The sequence below is a fragment of the Macaca fascicularis genome, chromosome 18 (genome assembly GCF_037993035.2).
Source record: "Macaca fascicularis isolate 582-1 chromosome 18, T2T-MFA8v1.1".
In the NCBI taxonomy this organism is placed as follows: domain Eukaryota; kingdom Metazoa; phylum Chordata; class Mammalia; order Primates; family Cercopithecidae; genus Macaca; species Macaca fascicularis.
In genome coordinates, this window is record NC_088392.1 from 76,342,369 (window position 1) to 76,358,664 (window position 16,296).

A 16,296-nucleotide genomic window follows, 5' to 3' on the forward strand; every position below is an offset into this window, starting at 1 on the left:
TGTTTTTGCAGGTTCTTTCATGCTGGTGAATGCCTCTGGGAGACCTGAGGGGCAGAGAGCCCACCTGCTCTTACCCCAACTTAAAGAAAATGACACCCACTGCATCGATTTTCACTATTTTGTGTCCAGCAAGAGTAATTCTCCTCCGGGGTTACTCAATGTCTACGTGAAGGTCAATAACGGGCCACTGGGGAGTCCTATCTGGAATATATCTGGAGACCCAACACGTACATGGAACAGGGCCGAACTGGCCATTAGTACTTTCTGGCCTAACTTTTATCAGGTATGTGCTTTCTTTTTATTACCTATTTTGAAGCATCCTCTAATTTCTAAAAATATAAATTATTGTTATTATAATCAGAAAAAGTTGGTGTATTTTTGTTGGCAAGGTTGTGGAGAAAGGGGAACTCTCATCCTACACTGTTGGTGGGATTGTAAATTAGTTCAGCCCCTTTGTAAACCAGCTTGGATACTTCTCAAAGAGCTGAATAGAGACTTACTGTTCCACCCAGCAATCCCATTACTGGGTATACACCCAAAGGGAAATAAATTACATGAGTTCAGGTGTTTTTTGGTAGAATGTTTATCACAGCACAATTCACGATAGCACAGACATGGAATCCACTTAGGTGTCCATCAGTGGTGGACTGGTACATACACGCCATGGAATACTGTGCGGCCATAAAAAAGAATGAAATCATGTCTTTAGCAGCAACTGGAAGCCATTATCCCAAGCAAATTAATGCAAAAACAGAAAACCAAATGCTGCATGCTTTTACTTATAAGTAGGAGCTAAGCATTGGGTGCACATGGACATAAAGATGGGAGCAGTAGACACTAGAGAATACAAAAAGGGGGAGGGGAGCAAGGGTGGAAAAACTAACTTTGGGATACTGTGCTCACGACCTGGGTGACAGGATTAATCATACCTCCAAACCTCAGAGTCATGCAATTTACCCAGGTAACAAACCTGGGTAAAAAATAACAGTATTGAGAATACTCAATTAATTGCCAACTATGAGGAGGAATAAAGAGGATTGCAATATTTTGCTTTTCTCTTTCTTTAATTCCTTTGGCTCAGACAGGAGCCAGCTGGAACATGCATCTAAGATCATTTTTCATGTTTAATTGAGGTGCTTGTTCCTCCTGAATCTGCAATTTAAATAAATAAATAAATAAATAAATTTTTATAACAGTGTAAGAAAATCCTATACTATTTGATAAGGAGTGTCTTGAGGCTTTGTCAAATTAGTAAAAAATATAATTCAAAATTTGTTTATGCCTGGCATGTATTGTTTTAAGAAAATAAAAGTCACTTATAGCAGGGCAAGAAGTGCTGTCTATGGGGTTTGCAAATATATTTTCTTTTCTTTTTTTTTTTTTCTGACTGGGACTCGCTCCATCACCCAGGCTGGAGTACAGTGTTGTGATCACAATTCACTCCAGCCTCAAACTCCTGGGCTCAAGTGATTCTCCCGTCTCAGCCTCCCAAGTAGCTGGAAGTACAGACATATGCCACCATGTTGGGCTAATTAAAAAAAATTTTTTTTTGTAGAGACAGGACCTTGCTGTGTTGCCCAGGCTGGTCTCAAACTCCTGATCTTCAGTGATCCTGCCACCCTGGCCTCCCAAAGTGCTAGAATTACAGGCATGAGCCATTGTACCTAGCTGGATATTTTAGTTTCTATATTAAGTAGGCCATATGTGACACAGAAAGGCATAGCACCTGAGTCTAAAAGAAGATGCCCTCTGCAAATGGGTTTCAGGAGTAAATGAGTCATAAGAGATGAGCCCTGTGGAGATGAGCCAGTGAGGGGCAGGTCCTTGCTTCTACCCATGTAAGCAACAGGGAGAAAATAACAGATGTAAATGGAGTCCTTGTCACAGAGGCACTGCCACAAGGCCTGTCCTGTTATTTTGGGGGCTCTGTGGAGACCCGCAGTAACTGCTTTGAGTTCCTGTTTAAAGGAACTGAAGGGCGGAGGCCCATGGGCAGTTCAGAAGTGGTACCAAACCAGTTCTGACGTCACGTCCTGTCTGCCCTTCAGTTGGGGATGCCTGTGACACAAGAGCATCCTAACTTAGGATCAAAGTGGGGAATTAGTGACAGTGGGCATTTGGAGAGCTTTTTCTTTTTTGTCCACAGCATCTTTTAAAACTAACAGTATTGAGAAAACTCAATTAATTGCTGACTACGAGGAGGAATAAAGAGGATTGCAATATTTTGCTTTTCTCTTTCTTTAATTCCTTCGGCTCAGACAGGAGCCAGCTGGAACATGCATCTAAGATCATTTTTCATGTTTAATTGAGGTGCTTGGTTAGACATAGGGAAGAGAAAGCTAGGGCTTTCCAGGGCTGCTTGTCTTCAAAATGGGCACGAACAGCATCCGGTAATCCATTCTGCAGGTTCGGTGTTTATGAGTTAAGATCCATCAACCCCAATTTCTCTCCCCCTGGATTGATGAATAAATGGGCTGTAAACTTCTTGCTTAATTTATCTTTGTAGGCATATACCTACAACCATTTCTAGGATTTAATGAGTGACAAGTAAATGTGTTCTTCTTTAATGGAAATGAAGAGATAGGGAAAACTCTGTTAGTGCATGTGTACATTGTTAAGATCTTTTTAGAGTATGTACTTTGGCAATAAGTTTTAAAATTGTTAAAAAAATTAGATATGCTTTAATCTAGCAATCCACTAGTAGGAATTTATCCTAAAGAAGTAATGAAGAGTGATTGCAAATAATTAACTACTGGGATATTCATAGCAGCTTATTTATAGTAAAGAAAAATCAGAAACAGTATTTTTCCAACAATAGAGGATTTGTTAATTTATGCTATCTCAATACAAAAATTTATTTTGCAGCCATTAAGAATAATGTTATGGAAGAAAATTTAATGATGCATTTAAGGTTATGTTGTTAAATGGATTAAACAGGTATGAAGCAATACATTAAATTCTATTTTTAAATTTTAAAAATCTAATAAAGACTGAAATATATCTTGAAATAAATACATAAGAAAGTGGTGTGGTGTCTCGGCTGCGCACAGTGGCTCAAGCCTGTAATCCCAGCATTTTGGGAGGTCGAAGTGGGAGGATCACCTGAGTCCAGGAGTTTAACACCAGCCTGGGCAACATGGCAAGATCCAGTGTCTACAAAAAGAAAAGAAACAAAAATTAGCAGGACGTGGTGGCGTGCACCTGTAGTCGCAGCTACTCAGGATGCTGAAGCTGGAAGATCTCTTGAGCCTGGGAGGTCGAGGCTTCAGTGAACCATGGTCGTGCCACTGTACTCCAGCCTGGGTGACAGAGTGAGACCTTGTCTCAAGAAAAACCTTTTTTTTTTTTTTGTCGTCTGTTACATTCTCAGTTTTCCCCAACGTACATGTACTGCTGTTATTTATAAAACAAAAAGTAAAAATTTGTTTTTCCTCCAGAAGGAAAATATCCTATTTAATAAAACACATTCTTTTTATATAAATGTACTAGTGACCAATCGGTAGTTCAAAGCATATGGCCTCTGGGACAAAACTTAGGAAATGTGTTTCATAGGGTTAAAAAACAAATGGGTGACCGGGCGCAGTGGCTCATGCCTTTAGTCCTAGCACTTTGGGAGGCTGAGGCAGGTAGGCAGGTGGATTGCTTAAGGTCAGGAGTTCAGGACCAGCCTGGTCAACATGGTGAAACCGCATCTCTACTAAAAATAGAAAAATTAGCCGGGCGTGGTGGTGCGTGCCTGTGGTTCCAGCCACTTGGGAGACTGAGGCACAAGAATCCCTTGAACCAGGGAGGCGTAGGTTGCAGTGAGCTGAGATTGTGCCACTGCACTCCAGCCTAGGAGACAGAACGAGACTTTGTCTCAACAATAACAACAAAAGGCCACCAGTAGAAGTGGCTTTGGCCAAGCTAGGCCTCCAGAGGTTTTTGTATGGTGGCCTAGGCTGAGAAGCTGAATGTGATTAAAGACCTTCTTTTAGAGGAACCTTTCCCAAAGTAGGGAAGACAGGGATCTGGAGTGTTCCCACTGCCCCTCTGGGACCTATTCTAGGTTCTTCCTCAGTCTCCGGTTGTCTGCTGTGGTTGTCTCAAGATTGTCTCAAAAAAAAAAAAATAAGGAAAAAAGAAAGGAGAATCTCTCTAGCTAGTGGGATAACAGGTAAACTTTTTTTTTTTTTTTTTTTTTTTTTTTGGGCCAGTGGACCACACTCCTGGTTGAGATCAGAAGGTACGTCCTGCTCATCTTTTCCCCGAGCTTCTTCTCTTGGGGCTTAGCAGTGTCCACACAAAACTTCTAGAATGGGCTGTCTTGAGACCATCACAGCCTCCAGAGCCACAGTGTGCTGGTTTAGCATGGCCTTGGCTGCAGTCAGATGTGGAATTTCTGTTTTGTCTTTTATACCCCTAGCTCAGTCAGCTGCATTAAAGGAATGATGTGGTTTATGAACAGTCTTGGAAGAGGAGACTTTATAAAGGAACTATCAGACTACACTGAGAGTCAGATGGTCCTATGTATTTCAGGCCATTGTCGTTTTCAGTGAATTCTTATTTTCTTGAGCACCTTTGGATAAAATATTTCGCCTTCCCAATTGTGAACTTCTGCTCCTAACGTTTTTAGAGCCCTCTCACTTTTCACTGTGATCTCTCACGCTTTACTGAAAGGTAAATGATTTGCCAAATTAAGTTAGAAGTTTATTCTCATAGCTTTTTGATTCACTTTTGAATGTATTGCTTCATTGATATCTTAGTCTGCTGTGCTGCAGTCACAAAATACCACAGGACTGTATGGCTTAAACAACAGACAATATTTCTCACATTTCGAGAGTTTGAGAATTCCAAGATCAGGGTGCCACCATCGTCAGATTCTGGTGAAAGCTCTCTTCCTGGTTTACAGATGGTCATCTTCTTTCTGTGTCCTCACAGGGTTGGCGGGAGGTCAGGGAAGCAAGAGCTCTCACGCCTTTTCTTATGAAGGTCTCCTCCCATCATGAGGGCTCCCCTCTCCTGAGCCCATCACCTCCCCAAGGCCCACCTCCTCATATCACCACATTTGGGACTAGGGTTTCAGCATGAACATTCAGTTCATAGCACTGATAGATTCATTAGGAATAGCTTCATACTTTGAATTTAAACATGGATTTGTAGAGATTCTTTAATACAGTGTTGCTAAGCTTTTATTTTTATTTTTATTTTTGTTGGGAAAATTGTTTTTATTTTAAAATGGAAATACAATCTACAGGAAAAGCTTGTGCTTTCCTTTTTTTTCTTCGCATAAACAATAATAATGCAATTCAGGTCAACAAAGCACAAGGCAGAAACTTGAGAAAAGAACAGTTCTTACAAGTATATGGTCTTCTTTTCAAATATCCATGAAAACGTTTAACAACTAGATGGCTAGGTACCTACAGAAAGCTCCAAAACAATCATCTGGCCTTATAGTTTCGACAGGACTATTTTGAATCTTTGATTTATCAGTCACTCCTTTCCCATTCTACTTGTTCTAAGAATTAAGTATATAATTAAAAAACCCACATCCTGATTTTAAATCTCCACTCTCCCAAAAACCTGTTTGAGGAAACAAAAATAGGGAAGAAGAAGATCAGAGCAAAAAGATTGTTAACACTGGCCGTCCTTATGCAGGTGGACTACTACCAACTCCTGATGAATACCTGTGAAGGGTGTAGATCTACTGAAAACCCACCTGTTTGTTTATTTCCTGAGCACTCCCACCAAGCATCAGCCTTGGAATTCTTAAAGACAGAGTTAAGGTAGCACTTCCTTATTATTTCCCCTTTATCTGCTGGGCAGTAAACAAATTGAAATCATTACCCTAATAGCAATGTAAACTATTAGGTAAATGGCACATTGTAGATGCAGCAAGAGAGATGTCAGCAGGAAACTTCCCAAACACTGAACTGCAGGCCTTAAAATCACTACGTAAGACCTGAAGGAGGTTTCCCCGTTGGGATAAGAAGGACAGGCCATATTCACAGATATAAGGTAAAAGGAAGACACGTACCAAATCCAGTTTTCACCCCTGGCCTAAGTAAGGTGTCAGCCTAATTAGAGATGGTCAGAAGAAAAGCCTGGACAAAAAACAAACAAACAAAAAACAAGCTGTGAAGTTGAACCAGGGGAGGGACTTCCTTGGGCTGCAGATCCAGTCCCCAGCCCATGGGGCCTGCACACCTGTACCAAGGAGATGCCTGTTGTAGTCTGATGCTCTTAGAAATTCAAGTCATGCAAGAGCCTGTCTGCTTTTGATATAATTTCCCATATAGATTTCTTTATAAGGAGTTCTGTATTGGCCTGAAGATGTGACTCTGGTTTTTGACTATTATATTTCTGATTCCAAAATATAAAAAATATATTTTCCAGGCCAGGCGCGGTGGCTCATGCCTGTAATCCCATCTCTTTGGGAGGCCAAGGCAGGCAGATCACGAGGTCAGGAGATGGAGACCATCCTGGCTAACACGGTGAAACCCCATCTCTACTAAAAAATACAAAAAATTAGACGGCCATGGTTGGGGGCACCTGTAATCCCAGCTACTTAGGAGGCTGAGACAGGAGAATGGCTTGAACCTGGCGGGCAGAGCTTGCAGTGAGCCAAGATTGCGCCACTGCACTCCAGCCTGGGGGACAGAGCGAGACTCTGTCTCTATATATATATATATATATTTTCTTTTTCCAGTATTGTGTGTGCATGGATGCATGTGTGTAACATTTTCTTATGTGAACATGGTGCATAAAAGTCAATATCCAAGTGATACATTCTCAGGCTGTTTCTAGGCCTGAAAGCTGAAGACAAGATAATAGGATATGGGCATCTAAAGGAGGTGACACCTTTGAGAAAGCTTTCTCTCTCAGGGTACAGGAAGTCAGCTTCCTCTAGACAGCACCCCTACAATTTATTACGTATGCTGCAGGATATATTCTAGAATTCCAAAATATTAATATAAGGTTCATGTATACTTGAAATATTTATGTGTTAAAATACTTCATATAGTACTTTATTTCTGTAAGCAAATTTCACACTAGTAAGTAGTTCTGATATGAGTGAAAATTGATTAATGAATTCTTTTAAAGGACTTTCATATTATAAATTGTTTGCACATGGGCAGCATCAGAAGACAGTAAAAGAACATACACTTTGTGTTACGAAGAATGGGATTGGGATATCAGCCCTGCTTACTCAGAAGCTTGGGCAACTGATTTAAACTTTATGAGCCTCACTTTCCTAATTACAGCAGGGTGGGAGGTAGTAATTAGGGGTAATTAGGGGCTGAAGATGAAAGGAAAAGCACCTTGGGGATACGCTAGCCTCTTAAGAAGTGGTGGCAGTTTGTTGAGCCACAGTTAAGATTAAGATTTGTGGAAGATGGTAAAAAGGGAACCAGTTAGTAGTTGAGTGCTTTCTCCCTGCTAAGGTGCTTCTTAAATGTGTTCAGTGGAATGTCAAAAGGTGTTAAATGAAAAAGTGTTCCAGGAACAAATCCTTTTGTGAAACACGGCATGAGACAGAGTGAACCAAGTTCCCTTTCGTCAGAACATTTCAGAACTGCTGTCATACAGAACTGCAAGGTGAGGTTTTATGAGGGTCCATGGAATTCTCCCTTCCCTGGTCTTGACCATATCTCAAGGACCAGGTGCCCTGGGTTGCATTCAGGGACCGCTGTGTTGGGGCTGTTTGATTGCATCTCAAGGGCCAGGTGCCCTGGGTTGCATTCAGGGACCGCTGTGTTGGGCTCTTCAGTTGGCTATTTCCCATGACCTCCTGGGCCTTCTTCCAGAACGTCCATTTCTTACTTTGCTTTGGCTACCAAGTACTGAGTTAATTTTCATCTTGATCAGCATCTGAACTTCGCCAATTGTTGGACTAAGGGAAGTTTTCAGTCAATCTAGACACAAGTGTCCTGCGTACTTTTGATAAACATAATAGGTCTTTTTGGGCATCTCTTTCAGTTTTTTCCTCTAGCTTTAATATTAACATTGCTAGACATTTATAGAGTTTTGAAAAGTTTCTTAGCAGAGAAAAGTGTTCTTGCCACAGTAGTCATTTTATGTAGTTTTTACTATTTATGGTAGAATAGTATGCTACAGGTACACATTGCAATGGTAACCTGCATGGAATACAGCTAATTGCAGGTTAATTACTGTTCCTTAAAACATAAATTGCGAAGTATTTGGTGATTAACACATATTTAATTCCTTAATTAATGTTTTTCCTAATTGCCTTTGTGTGGACCTGCCCTCCCGTGGTTGGGAAGCAGTGGGGAAGGGCAAGTACCTGCCATCCTCAGGGCACCTGCCTCCTTTGATTTAGACATTGATTTTTTTGCCATTTGAAGAATAATATTTTCCTCATGCATTCACCGTCTTGCTTTATTGTGCTGATTAGAAAAAAAGAACTCTGCTTTGATTCTGCACCCCCACCTCCTGTTTCCCACCCCTACACCCTGAGGCAAAGGAGCCAGCCACTGATTTCTTCATATTCTAATCATGCATGCACCCCAGAAGCCTCAGCTTCCACCCAGAATTTCAGCCTTCCTCTCTGCTGTCAGAAGACAGTGATTCTGAGCCCAGTCAGAGGCCAGGGAGGCAGTGATCTTTCATATAAATGGTTGCTTTAAAAAGAGAAACAATGCAAAGGTGGCTGAAAATCTCCCTCCCCCATGGCTCTCCATAAAGAAGTGGGGCTGGGGAGGGTGGGCAGGGACTACAGGGAGTGGGAGGATAAAGTCATCAAATATGAGAGCCTTGCTGGTTCACGAGAGCCTCGCTGGTTCACGAGAGCCTCCTTGTTAAAACAAATGCCTTAGATATACTGAAGGGTCCTGGGAGAAGATTAGGAGTGGATTCAGCTGGGCCCTGCTAGGAGTTCTTTGTGCAGCAAGGACTCAAAGGAGCTTGTACTGGGGAGAGGGGTACTGAACCAAGATTCACCCTTGTTAGTCTGACGTCTCTCTGGGAAATGAGGAGTTGAGGGAATAGGGATGACTTGATCTGACTTATCTTTTCACATTTTGCTGCGAACTTTATTCCTCTGCACAGCTAGCTGTGTGTCTGTTTCTTTGCTGTATTTGCCTTCAGCCCACTGATTTTACTACAAAGCCATGTAAAGCCACAGCTAAGTGACAACAGGCCCGCTTACATTTGCTGCCTAGAGACAATGTTTTAGAGTTGAATTGGTGAGTCTTTTCTTTTTTTTTTTTTTGAGACAGAGTCTCGCTCTGTCGCCCAGGCTGGAGTGCAGTGGCTCGATCTCGGCTCACTGCAACCTTCGCCTCCCGGGTTCACGCTATTCTTCTGCCTCAGCCTCCTGAGTAGCTGGGACTACAGGTGCCCGCCACCACGCCCGGCTAATTTTTTGTATTTTTAATAGAGACGGGGTTTCACCGTGTTAGTCAGGATGGTCTCGGTTTCCTGAGCTCGTGATCCAACCACCTCGGCCTCCCAAAGTGCTGGGATTACAGGTGTGAGCCACTGCACCTGGCCGGTGAGTCTTTTTAAATTGTGTTCCACAAATCCAGGGAATGTTAGGAGGCTTAGTTGACCAAATGGAAAGAAGCACTGGGTTAAACACTGCTGCCATTCTGCCGGCCATTTCGGAGGCTAGGAGTGGTTTTGAATCTCTAGGAAGGACACATGGTGAGTGTGGGTGCACAGCTGGGGCCAGACTTTGGGCTTTGCAGAGTATTTCTTGAGTCTAGTGTTCCCTGAAGTACACTTGGGAAATACTGATATGTGCCAGTTGAAAAATAGAACATATTTTGACTCCATAAATTCCTTGGCTATGGCCCTTATTCCAAGTGCAAGACAATTGAATTGCTTCATGCCGCCAGAGGATGTGGGGAATTTGCTGTGGCAGTGAAATATCACTGTCTCAAGCAGGAAAGCTAGTCTAGTAGGTGCCCCAATACTCTGCATTTTGTGCTTAAAAAAGACAATATGTTTCAAGAAACCACTGGGGACACAGTAGGTTGTCAGTTTAATATTGACTTAGAACGGTATTTAGGAAGTAGAACAATTTGCATGCTGTTTTTTTTTCATCCTCAAAGATCTTATTTTTGATTATTTTTTAAAACTTGCCACATCTCTAAATTTCATTCTTAGCTTGTACTTCTTATGTAATGATAAAGGATAAGTACTTCTATTGTTTACCATCTTAATCTCTGCATGGTCTGCTGCTATATACATATCAGTCCTGCTCTTTATGACTTCTAAGCCATGTTTTTTTCCTCTACCTTAATTTCTGTGCATGGCCTGTTGAATGAGTGTATGACCTATGATTATATCATACTTTTCTCTAAAGGGAAGGAGAAAACAAAAGTGAGGATGATTGTGTTATTGGTAGGAAAAACAGGTGAAGACATTTAAAAATAACATTGCAAGCACTAATAATTAGCTGCATTGCAAATTTGGCTGTTTTTTGAGTGCCTTTACCTTTCGCAAAGTAGATTTTTATTTTATTTTCTGATAACATGTCAATACAAATAAAAATGCTTGAATATTTTGCTCATGATTCTTAATGTGACATGTTTTGTGGTTTTGCCTGGACTCTTTAATATTACAGAAACTTTATATGTTCTATTTTTATGTAACTCATTTGACACAAACAAGATAAAGTTTTTGTAAATGGGTGTGACCCACCTTTGCATTTCATTTAAATCAAAACCAGAAGGATAGACTAGGTAATGTGTGGGAGGACCAACGTTTAATCCCCTTTGTTCTAGGGAACTGACTAATGACTTCCACCAGCACATTTTCCTGGGTGAGTATCTGTGTTGGTAAGCAAATCCCCTTTCTTTGCTTACACATAGCAAGGAAAAGTGGCAGCATGGAAAGCTAATTTTGCTCTTCACTGAAGCAGGGAGGATCAGGGAGGCTGTGGTGTTAAACTGCTTCCCCATCTCTCTTGTTTGGCAGACATCTGAAGGATAGCCTGATGTCAAACCTCTCAGAGGCCAGCATCCAGGATGGATTTTCATGAGCAAGTGAGAGCAATAGTCAGTTTAAACAACTGGTTAATCAGTTGTTTCCTCTCTAAAAGCAAATGGCTTTTCTCACAGTCTCCAAAGGCTATAGGGATACAACATCTTGTCTCCTGAAATGTTATTAGTTGAGATTGAATGAATGTTGATTCTCTCTATTGTACATTTTCTTACATCCCAGGGCTGCAAATATCTGGAAGTTATCAGCAAAACAGTGCTTTGAAATGGAGACTCAGAGTGAACCACATCACATGAATAGAGTTGATTCTCGGTTATTTGCAGCAGTTGTGTTCTGTAAAATCACAGAGAACACTGAATTAGTGAATACGGAACTAATTCTATAGGAAATACGGGGTTAGGTTGCTGTGAGCCTTTGGTCACACTGTTTTTGTAATGTTTTTGTTTACTGATCAATACATCACCTCATTTTATATGTGTTTCTGTTGAAAGATGCCGTATTTATGTTGTTGATTCATTAACTTTGAACCTATGGCGAAGGCCAATAGCCCTGTGACTCATGCTGACTAGAGTGCCTCTAATGGGTATTTTTTCCTTAAGGCTTGTCTTCGCCTCCTTGCACTCTCAGGAGCACTAGACAGCCCGGAAGCACTGTACTTGGGTTCATTTTAAAAAGCAACATCACCAACAAGAAGCACAAAAATGGAAAAGCATGGCACTAACTAGACCCCCGTAAGGATACTCTTTTATGGTATCAGAGCTGAAACAAGACGACAGAACGTTGCCCTGCCTGCCCTCAGCTGGGAACCTGTGTGTTGAGCAACTCACATTTTTTGCTGCTCTGTGCATGTCCGCAGATACCATGAAAGCTTTGCAAGTATTGATTTTTGGAGGTTACAAATAAATTTTAGGAAGTAGGCAAATTCACAGATATGAGCCTTGAATAATGAGGATTGACTGTATTTTCTGTCAAGCCAAGTCCAAAAAAAGTGATACAAAACTAAGTTCTGTGTTGTGACAAAATTATTTCATAATAACATGACTCTGATTCAGACCCACAGCTTTTAAAATAATCACAATTTACATTGGGCTAAAGGGCAAAAACATTTTTCCTAAAAATGTTTGTTTCAGTAAACACAACAAACAAAAACCATTTAGTCCAAATTTAGCTAACACCAAAGAAGAGGGTATAAAATGAGATCTTAGGGTAGGTTTTAACATTAAAGTGTTACTAATTCTCAGTAGTTCAGTGTCTTTATAGAAAATTTTTGACTTCTAAATGAGTTAGGTTTTATTTTATTTTTAATTTTTCTGATATTTTGAGGCCTATGAAGTAATTAATTTTTCTGGCTTTGTTTTGGTATATTGCAAGTATGTATTTTAAACATTTGATAATGATATTACAAACTTAAGTGGGTATTTAGAAAACCCCATGTGTAATATAATTGAAAACAAGGCAAGCCAGGGATAGGGTCTTCTGATTGCTGGAATGTGAGGCTCACCCGTGGAGCGCAAGGCATATTGTGTTTAGCTGTGATAAAGTATTGCTTTTGACTTGGGTTTTTTTGTTAACCAGAGTAATGATGGTGCATTGGTGAGCCAAGCAGGAAAGTTTTCTCTAAAAACAGGAGGCTGGATAGTAAATATTTCAGACTTTACAGGCCAAACGCTCTCTGTGGCAGCTACTCAACTCTGTTGCTGTTGTATGAAAGCAGCCATAGCCAACATGTAAATGAATAAACGTGGCTTCGTTCCAATAAAACTTTATTCATGGACATTGAAATCTGAATTTCATATAATTCTCATGTATCACAAAATAGTCTTCTTTCTGTTTTCTCCTACCCATGAAAACTATAAAAACCATCTTTAGCTTGTGGGCAATATAAAACAGGTGGTGGGACAGATTTGGCCATGGGCTGTAGTTTGCCAGCTCTTTTATTAAACTTCATGTTGTCAAAACTGTGCCATATCACTCTTCCCAATTACTATATTTCTTATAAATCTGGATGTAAAAATTTTAGAACCTGGGTATCTATACATTAAAAGAGATGTGCGTGTATATATACATATGTATGTATGTATATGTATTCTATATACATATAGTCTCTCATACTTGCTAGTTAGGCAGTTTGGCAACATGAAAATAGTCCACACTTGGAAGCAAAATAGATCTAGGAATAGACCCAACCCTGTAACTACTTGTGTGGACTCAGAAAAATTACCTAACCTTTCTAAGTCGGCTTACTTATCCCTGAAAGGGAGCTAATGTGACCCACCTCACATAATTGACGGGGGAAAATTAGATAATGTATGCAAAGGATACCTAGGACATGGAAGTATACAAATAAATAGGTTTTTTAAAATTACTAAATTATTCTTTTTGAAGAAAAACTTGGTACATGGCTCCATAAGAAATTCGAACCTTCTAATATAGAATATTTTCAATATATTTTGTTCTGTTTCATAAAAATGAACATGACACATTCCCAGATCAATTTCTTACACGTTTCTTTTTTCCTTTTCCAATGGTACTGTTGGTATTCTCATGTTACTGTTTCCTCTGACCTCAATCTTTTTCGACCTGGATGCTGGCATTTTCAAACATTCCTGTGATTCCCACTGGGTTCTGCACACACTTGGTATACTTCACTAGAGCAATACCTGAGAGTAGTTCCTTATTTGACAAAAAAAGATTAATTTTGCTTTTGACACCTTATAAGGGCACTGGCTAGAAAGGTATACATAATGAAAAATTTGCCGGATATCCAGAGTTCACAACAATGGAACCTTGAAAAGAATTCCAAAATCTCTTTATAAGAAACGTATTTAAGATGACCCTCATCTTTTGAGCTGCATGTTTGTTTGTTTGTTGTTTTGATATGGAGTCTCACTCTGTTGCCAGACTGGAGTGCAGTGGCATGATCTTGGCTCACTGCAACTTCTGCCTTCTGGGTTCAAGTGATTCTCTTGCCTCAGCCTCCCGAGTAGCTGGGACTACAGGCGTACGCCACCACACCCAGCTAATTTTTGTATTTTTAGTAGAGATGGAGTTTCACTATGTTGGCCAGGATGGTCTCGATCCCTTGACCTTGTGATCCACCCGCCTCGGCCTCCCAAACTGCTGGGATTACAGGCCACTGCACTCGGCCTGAGCTGCATGTTTTAATCCTCTTGTTTGTTAGAAAAAAAAACAAAGGGAAATCTCTTAATGGTTGGGTGTTTAAAATAGGTAATCTCAGACTATTGTATAGCGTCTAAATTCAGATAGCTTTGTTTAGTCATATTTATTTCACAATAGGAAACTCTCCAGTACAGCTCATGCCTATTTTCTAATTGTAGTATGTATTGAAACAGTTGTATACTAAGTTGTAAACTTGATGAAGCAGCTAATAAAACTTGTACTTATAAGTCCCTTAACAAGTTTCTAAGAAAGAACTAGAAAATGGTTTTAATAAACATAGAAGTTATTGCTTCAAACTTGTGACACACTTTAAATGTATGACATAAGAAACTTTTACGTATATATTATGTATTAATTTTGTATGTATGTATGGGTAGGCATGCACACATAAACGGATCAACAAAGAATGTTTTTCTCTTCTTGACTGTGCAATTAGCGCTTTAAGTCAGTGCTTGAACCTGCCAAGTTTGAGAAGTTTACTTTTTAAAGTTTCTAATTAAACTCAGAGGGGGCAGGAAACGTATTTGTAATCAGATGCTGCCCTTCTTTGCCTCTTGATATTCTAGTTGGAAGACTGAGGGGAGCAAATAAAATTGCAAATAGAAGCTTGTCTTTAATTCTTTTGGCCTTGCTGACAAGTCATCTTGCTGGGAAATCTGGGGCGCACTGGCTAGTTTCTGAGACTGTGTTTGCCTCTAGTCCATAGGGATGAAGGCAGATAGTTGCTGGGAAATCCATGAGTTGTGTCACAGGTTTCCTGGCTTGTTTAAGGAGGAAGAGGCATGATTCTGTGGCAGGGAAGGATCCCATTGCTATGAGCTGTGTTTTTTGAATCTGTCATTTGGCCATTGCTGTCTTGTTCTATTGTTTCATCATTCTTGTTTCTTGTTTTTCCTTAACTAAAGCTTACATTTTATAAAACTGTCTGCAATGCTTAGATACTCCAAAGCATGTGGTAGATATTTTATAAATATGTGGACTAAAAGACTCAGAATTTCTTAGCGTAAAACTTCTGAGAGTCATCCATTCTTTGACATGGTGGATGAAAAACAGATCTGGAGAAGTCTAGATGGCTCTTCCAGGTCTCAGATCGTCTCTGCCTTTTTTTTTTTGCACTGTCTTTTGCTTTGGTAGGGGTATGGCCCTGTATAGGTTTAAACAAAACATTATGGATTAAATTTATACATACATATCAAATTAAAAGTCGATCCACATGAGCATGTCTCACATGTACACTGTGTTCTAAAAGGTAATGCATTCCCTTCAAAGAATAAGGATAATTCCATGTTTACTAGAAGCTTCAGCCATTGTAGTTAATAAAGCCAAATAAAATTTCAATATGAAAGTTAGTTTTGATGAGGAGAGATTTCTTCCGCTCTTCTATCCATGATGTATTCTAAGTGCTTATCACAGTGCCTGGCAGAGGGGTGGCACTCAGTAGAGCCTTGAGTTCATTGAATGAATGAATGCGTGAATGAATAAGAGGGAAGAAGGAAGAGAGGATGGCAAGTGGAGTGAAGGAAGGTCTGATGAACATTTCTGCATTTGGTTTTCAAAATACATTTTTCTAACCACAGCAACCGTGCTCTTGTGTGGCTGGTAGTGGTGGCATCAGCAGCCACCCCTCGGCTGTCCCTGCAGTAGCCATTGTATCAGAGCAGCTTGCAGGTTCCTGCAGTGCCAGTGGTAGCTGTTTCCCGGGAGACAGGATGTGACTGTTATTCAGGGGACCTGTTTTGAGGGCCTCAGGAATGCTTTTTCCTTTACTTATTCTCAATATTCATTTACCTTTTGTACTCCCAATTGTCTTCTTATAGACTTTAGTAGTAGAGAGAGAAATTAGCAGGGTCCCATTGCAGGAATATCCATGCATATCTTCCTTTCTCTTGTATTGGCAGTGGAAACAATTTATTAAACTTACGAACAGGATGAAGTTTTATTTCATTTCTGTTTTTCTGTTGTGCCTTTCCTCTCCCCTGTGTTATATGTTACTGTATTAGTGTTGTGGCACAGTGTCATCTAGTTTAGCAAGAGTTTCTGGGATGGCTCTGTCCCTGCACTCTAGGAAGCCTCTTGAGCTTTTCCACTCTGGGCTCTGCTGATTGCTTTCTCCAGGTTCATGTCCATCGCATACACAAAATAATGCAGGCCTAGGATCAAAGTTTTTGT

General features: G+C 40.3%; 1 protein-coding gene across 10 annotated transcripts in view; it reads left to right on the forward strand.

The window, feature by feature from the left end:
• Window positions 1-16,296, forward strand: part of PTPRM (protein tyrosine phosphatase receptor type M) — an 847,035-nt gene that overhangs the window by 335,152 nt on the left and 495,587 nt on the right. For all 10 annotated transcript variants that reach the window (XM_065534197.2, XM_065534199.2, XM_065534198.2 and 7 more), the window contains one exon: window positions 12-283. In XM_065534197.2, the coding sequence (XP_065390269.1) occupies window positions 12-283 (272 nt within the window). The remainder of the gene's footprint in view (window positions 1-11; window positions 284-16,296) is intronic.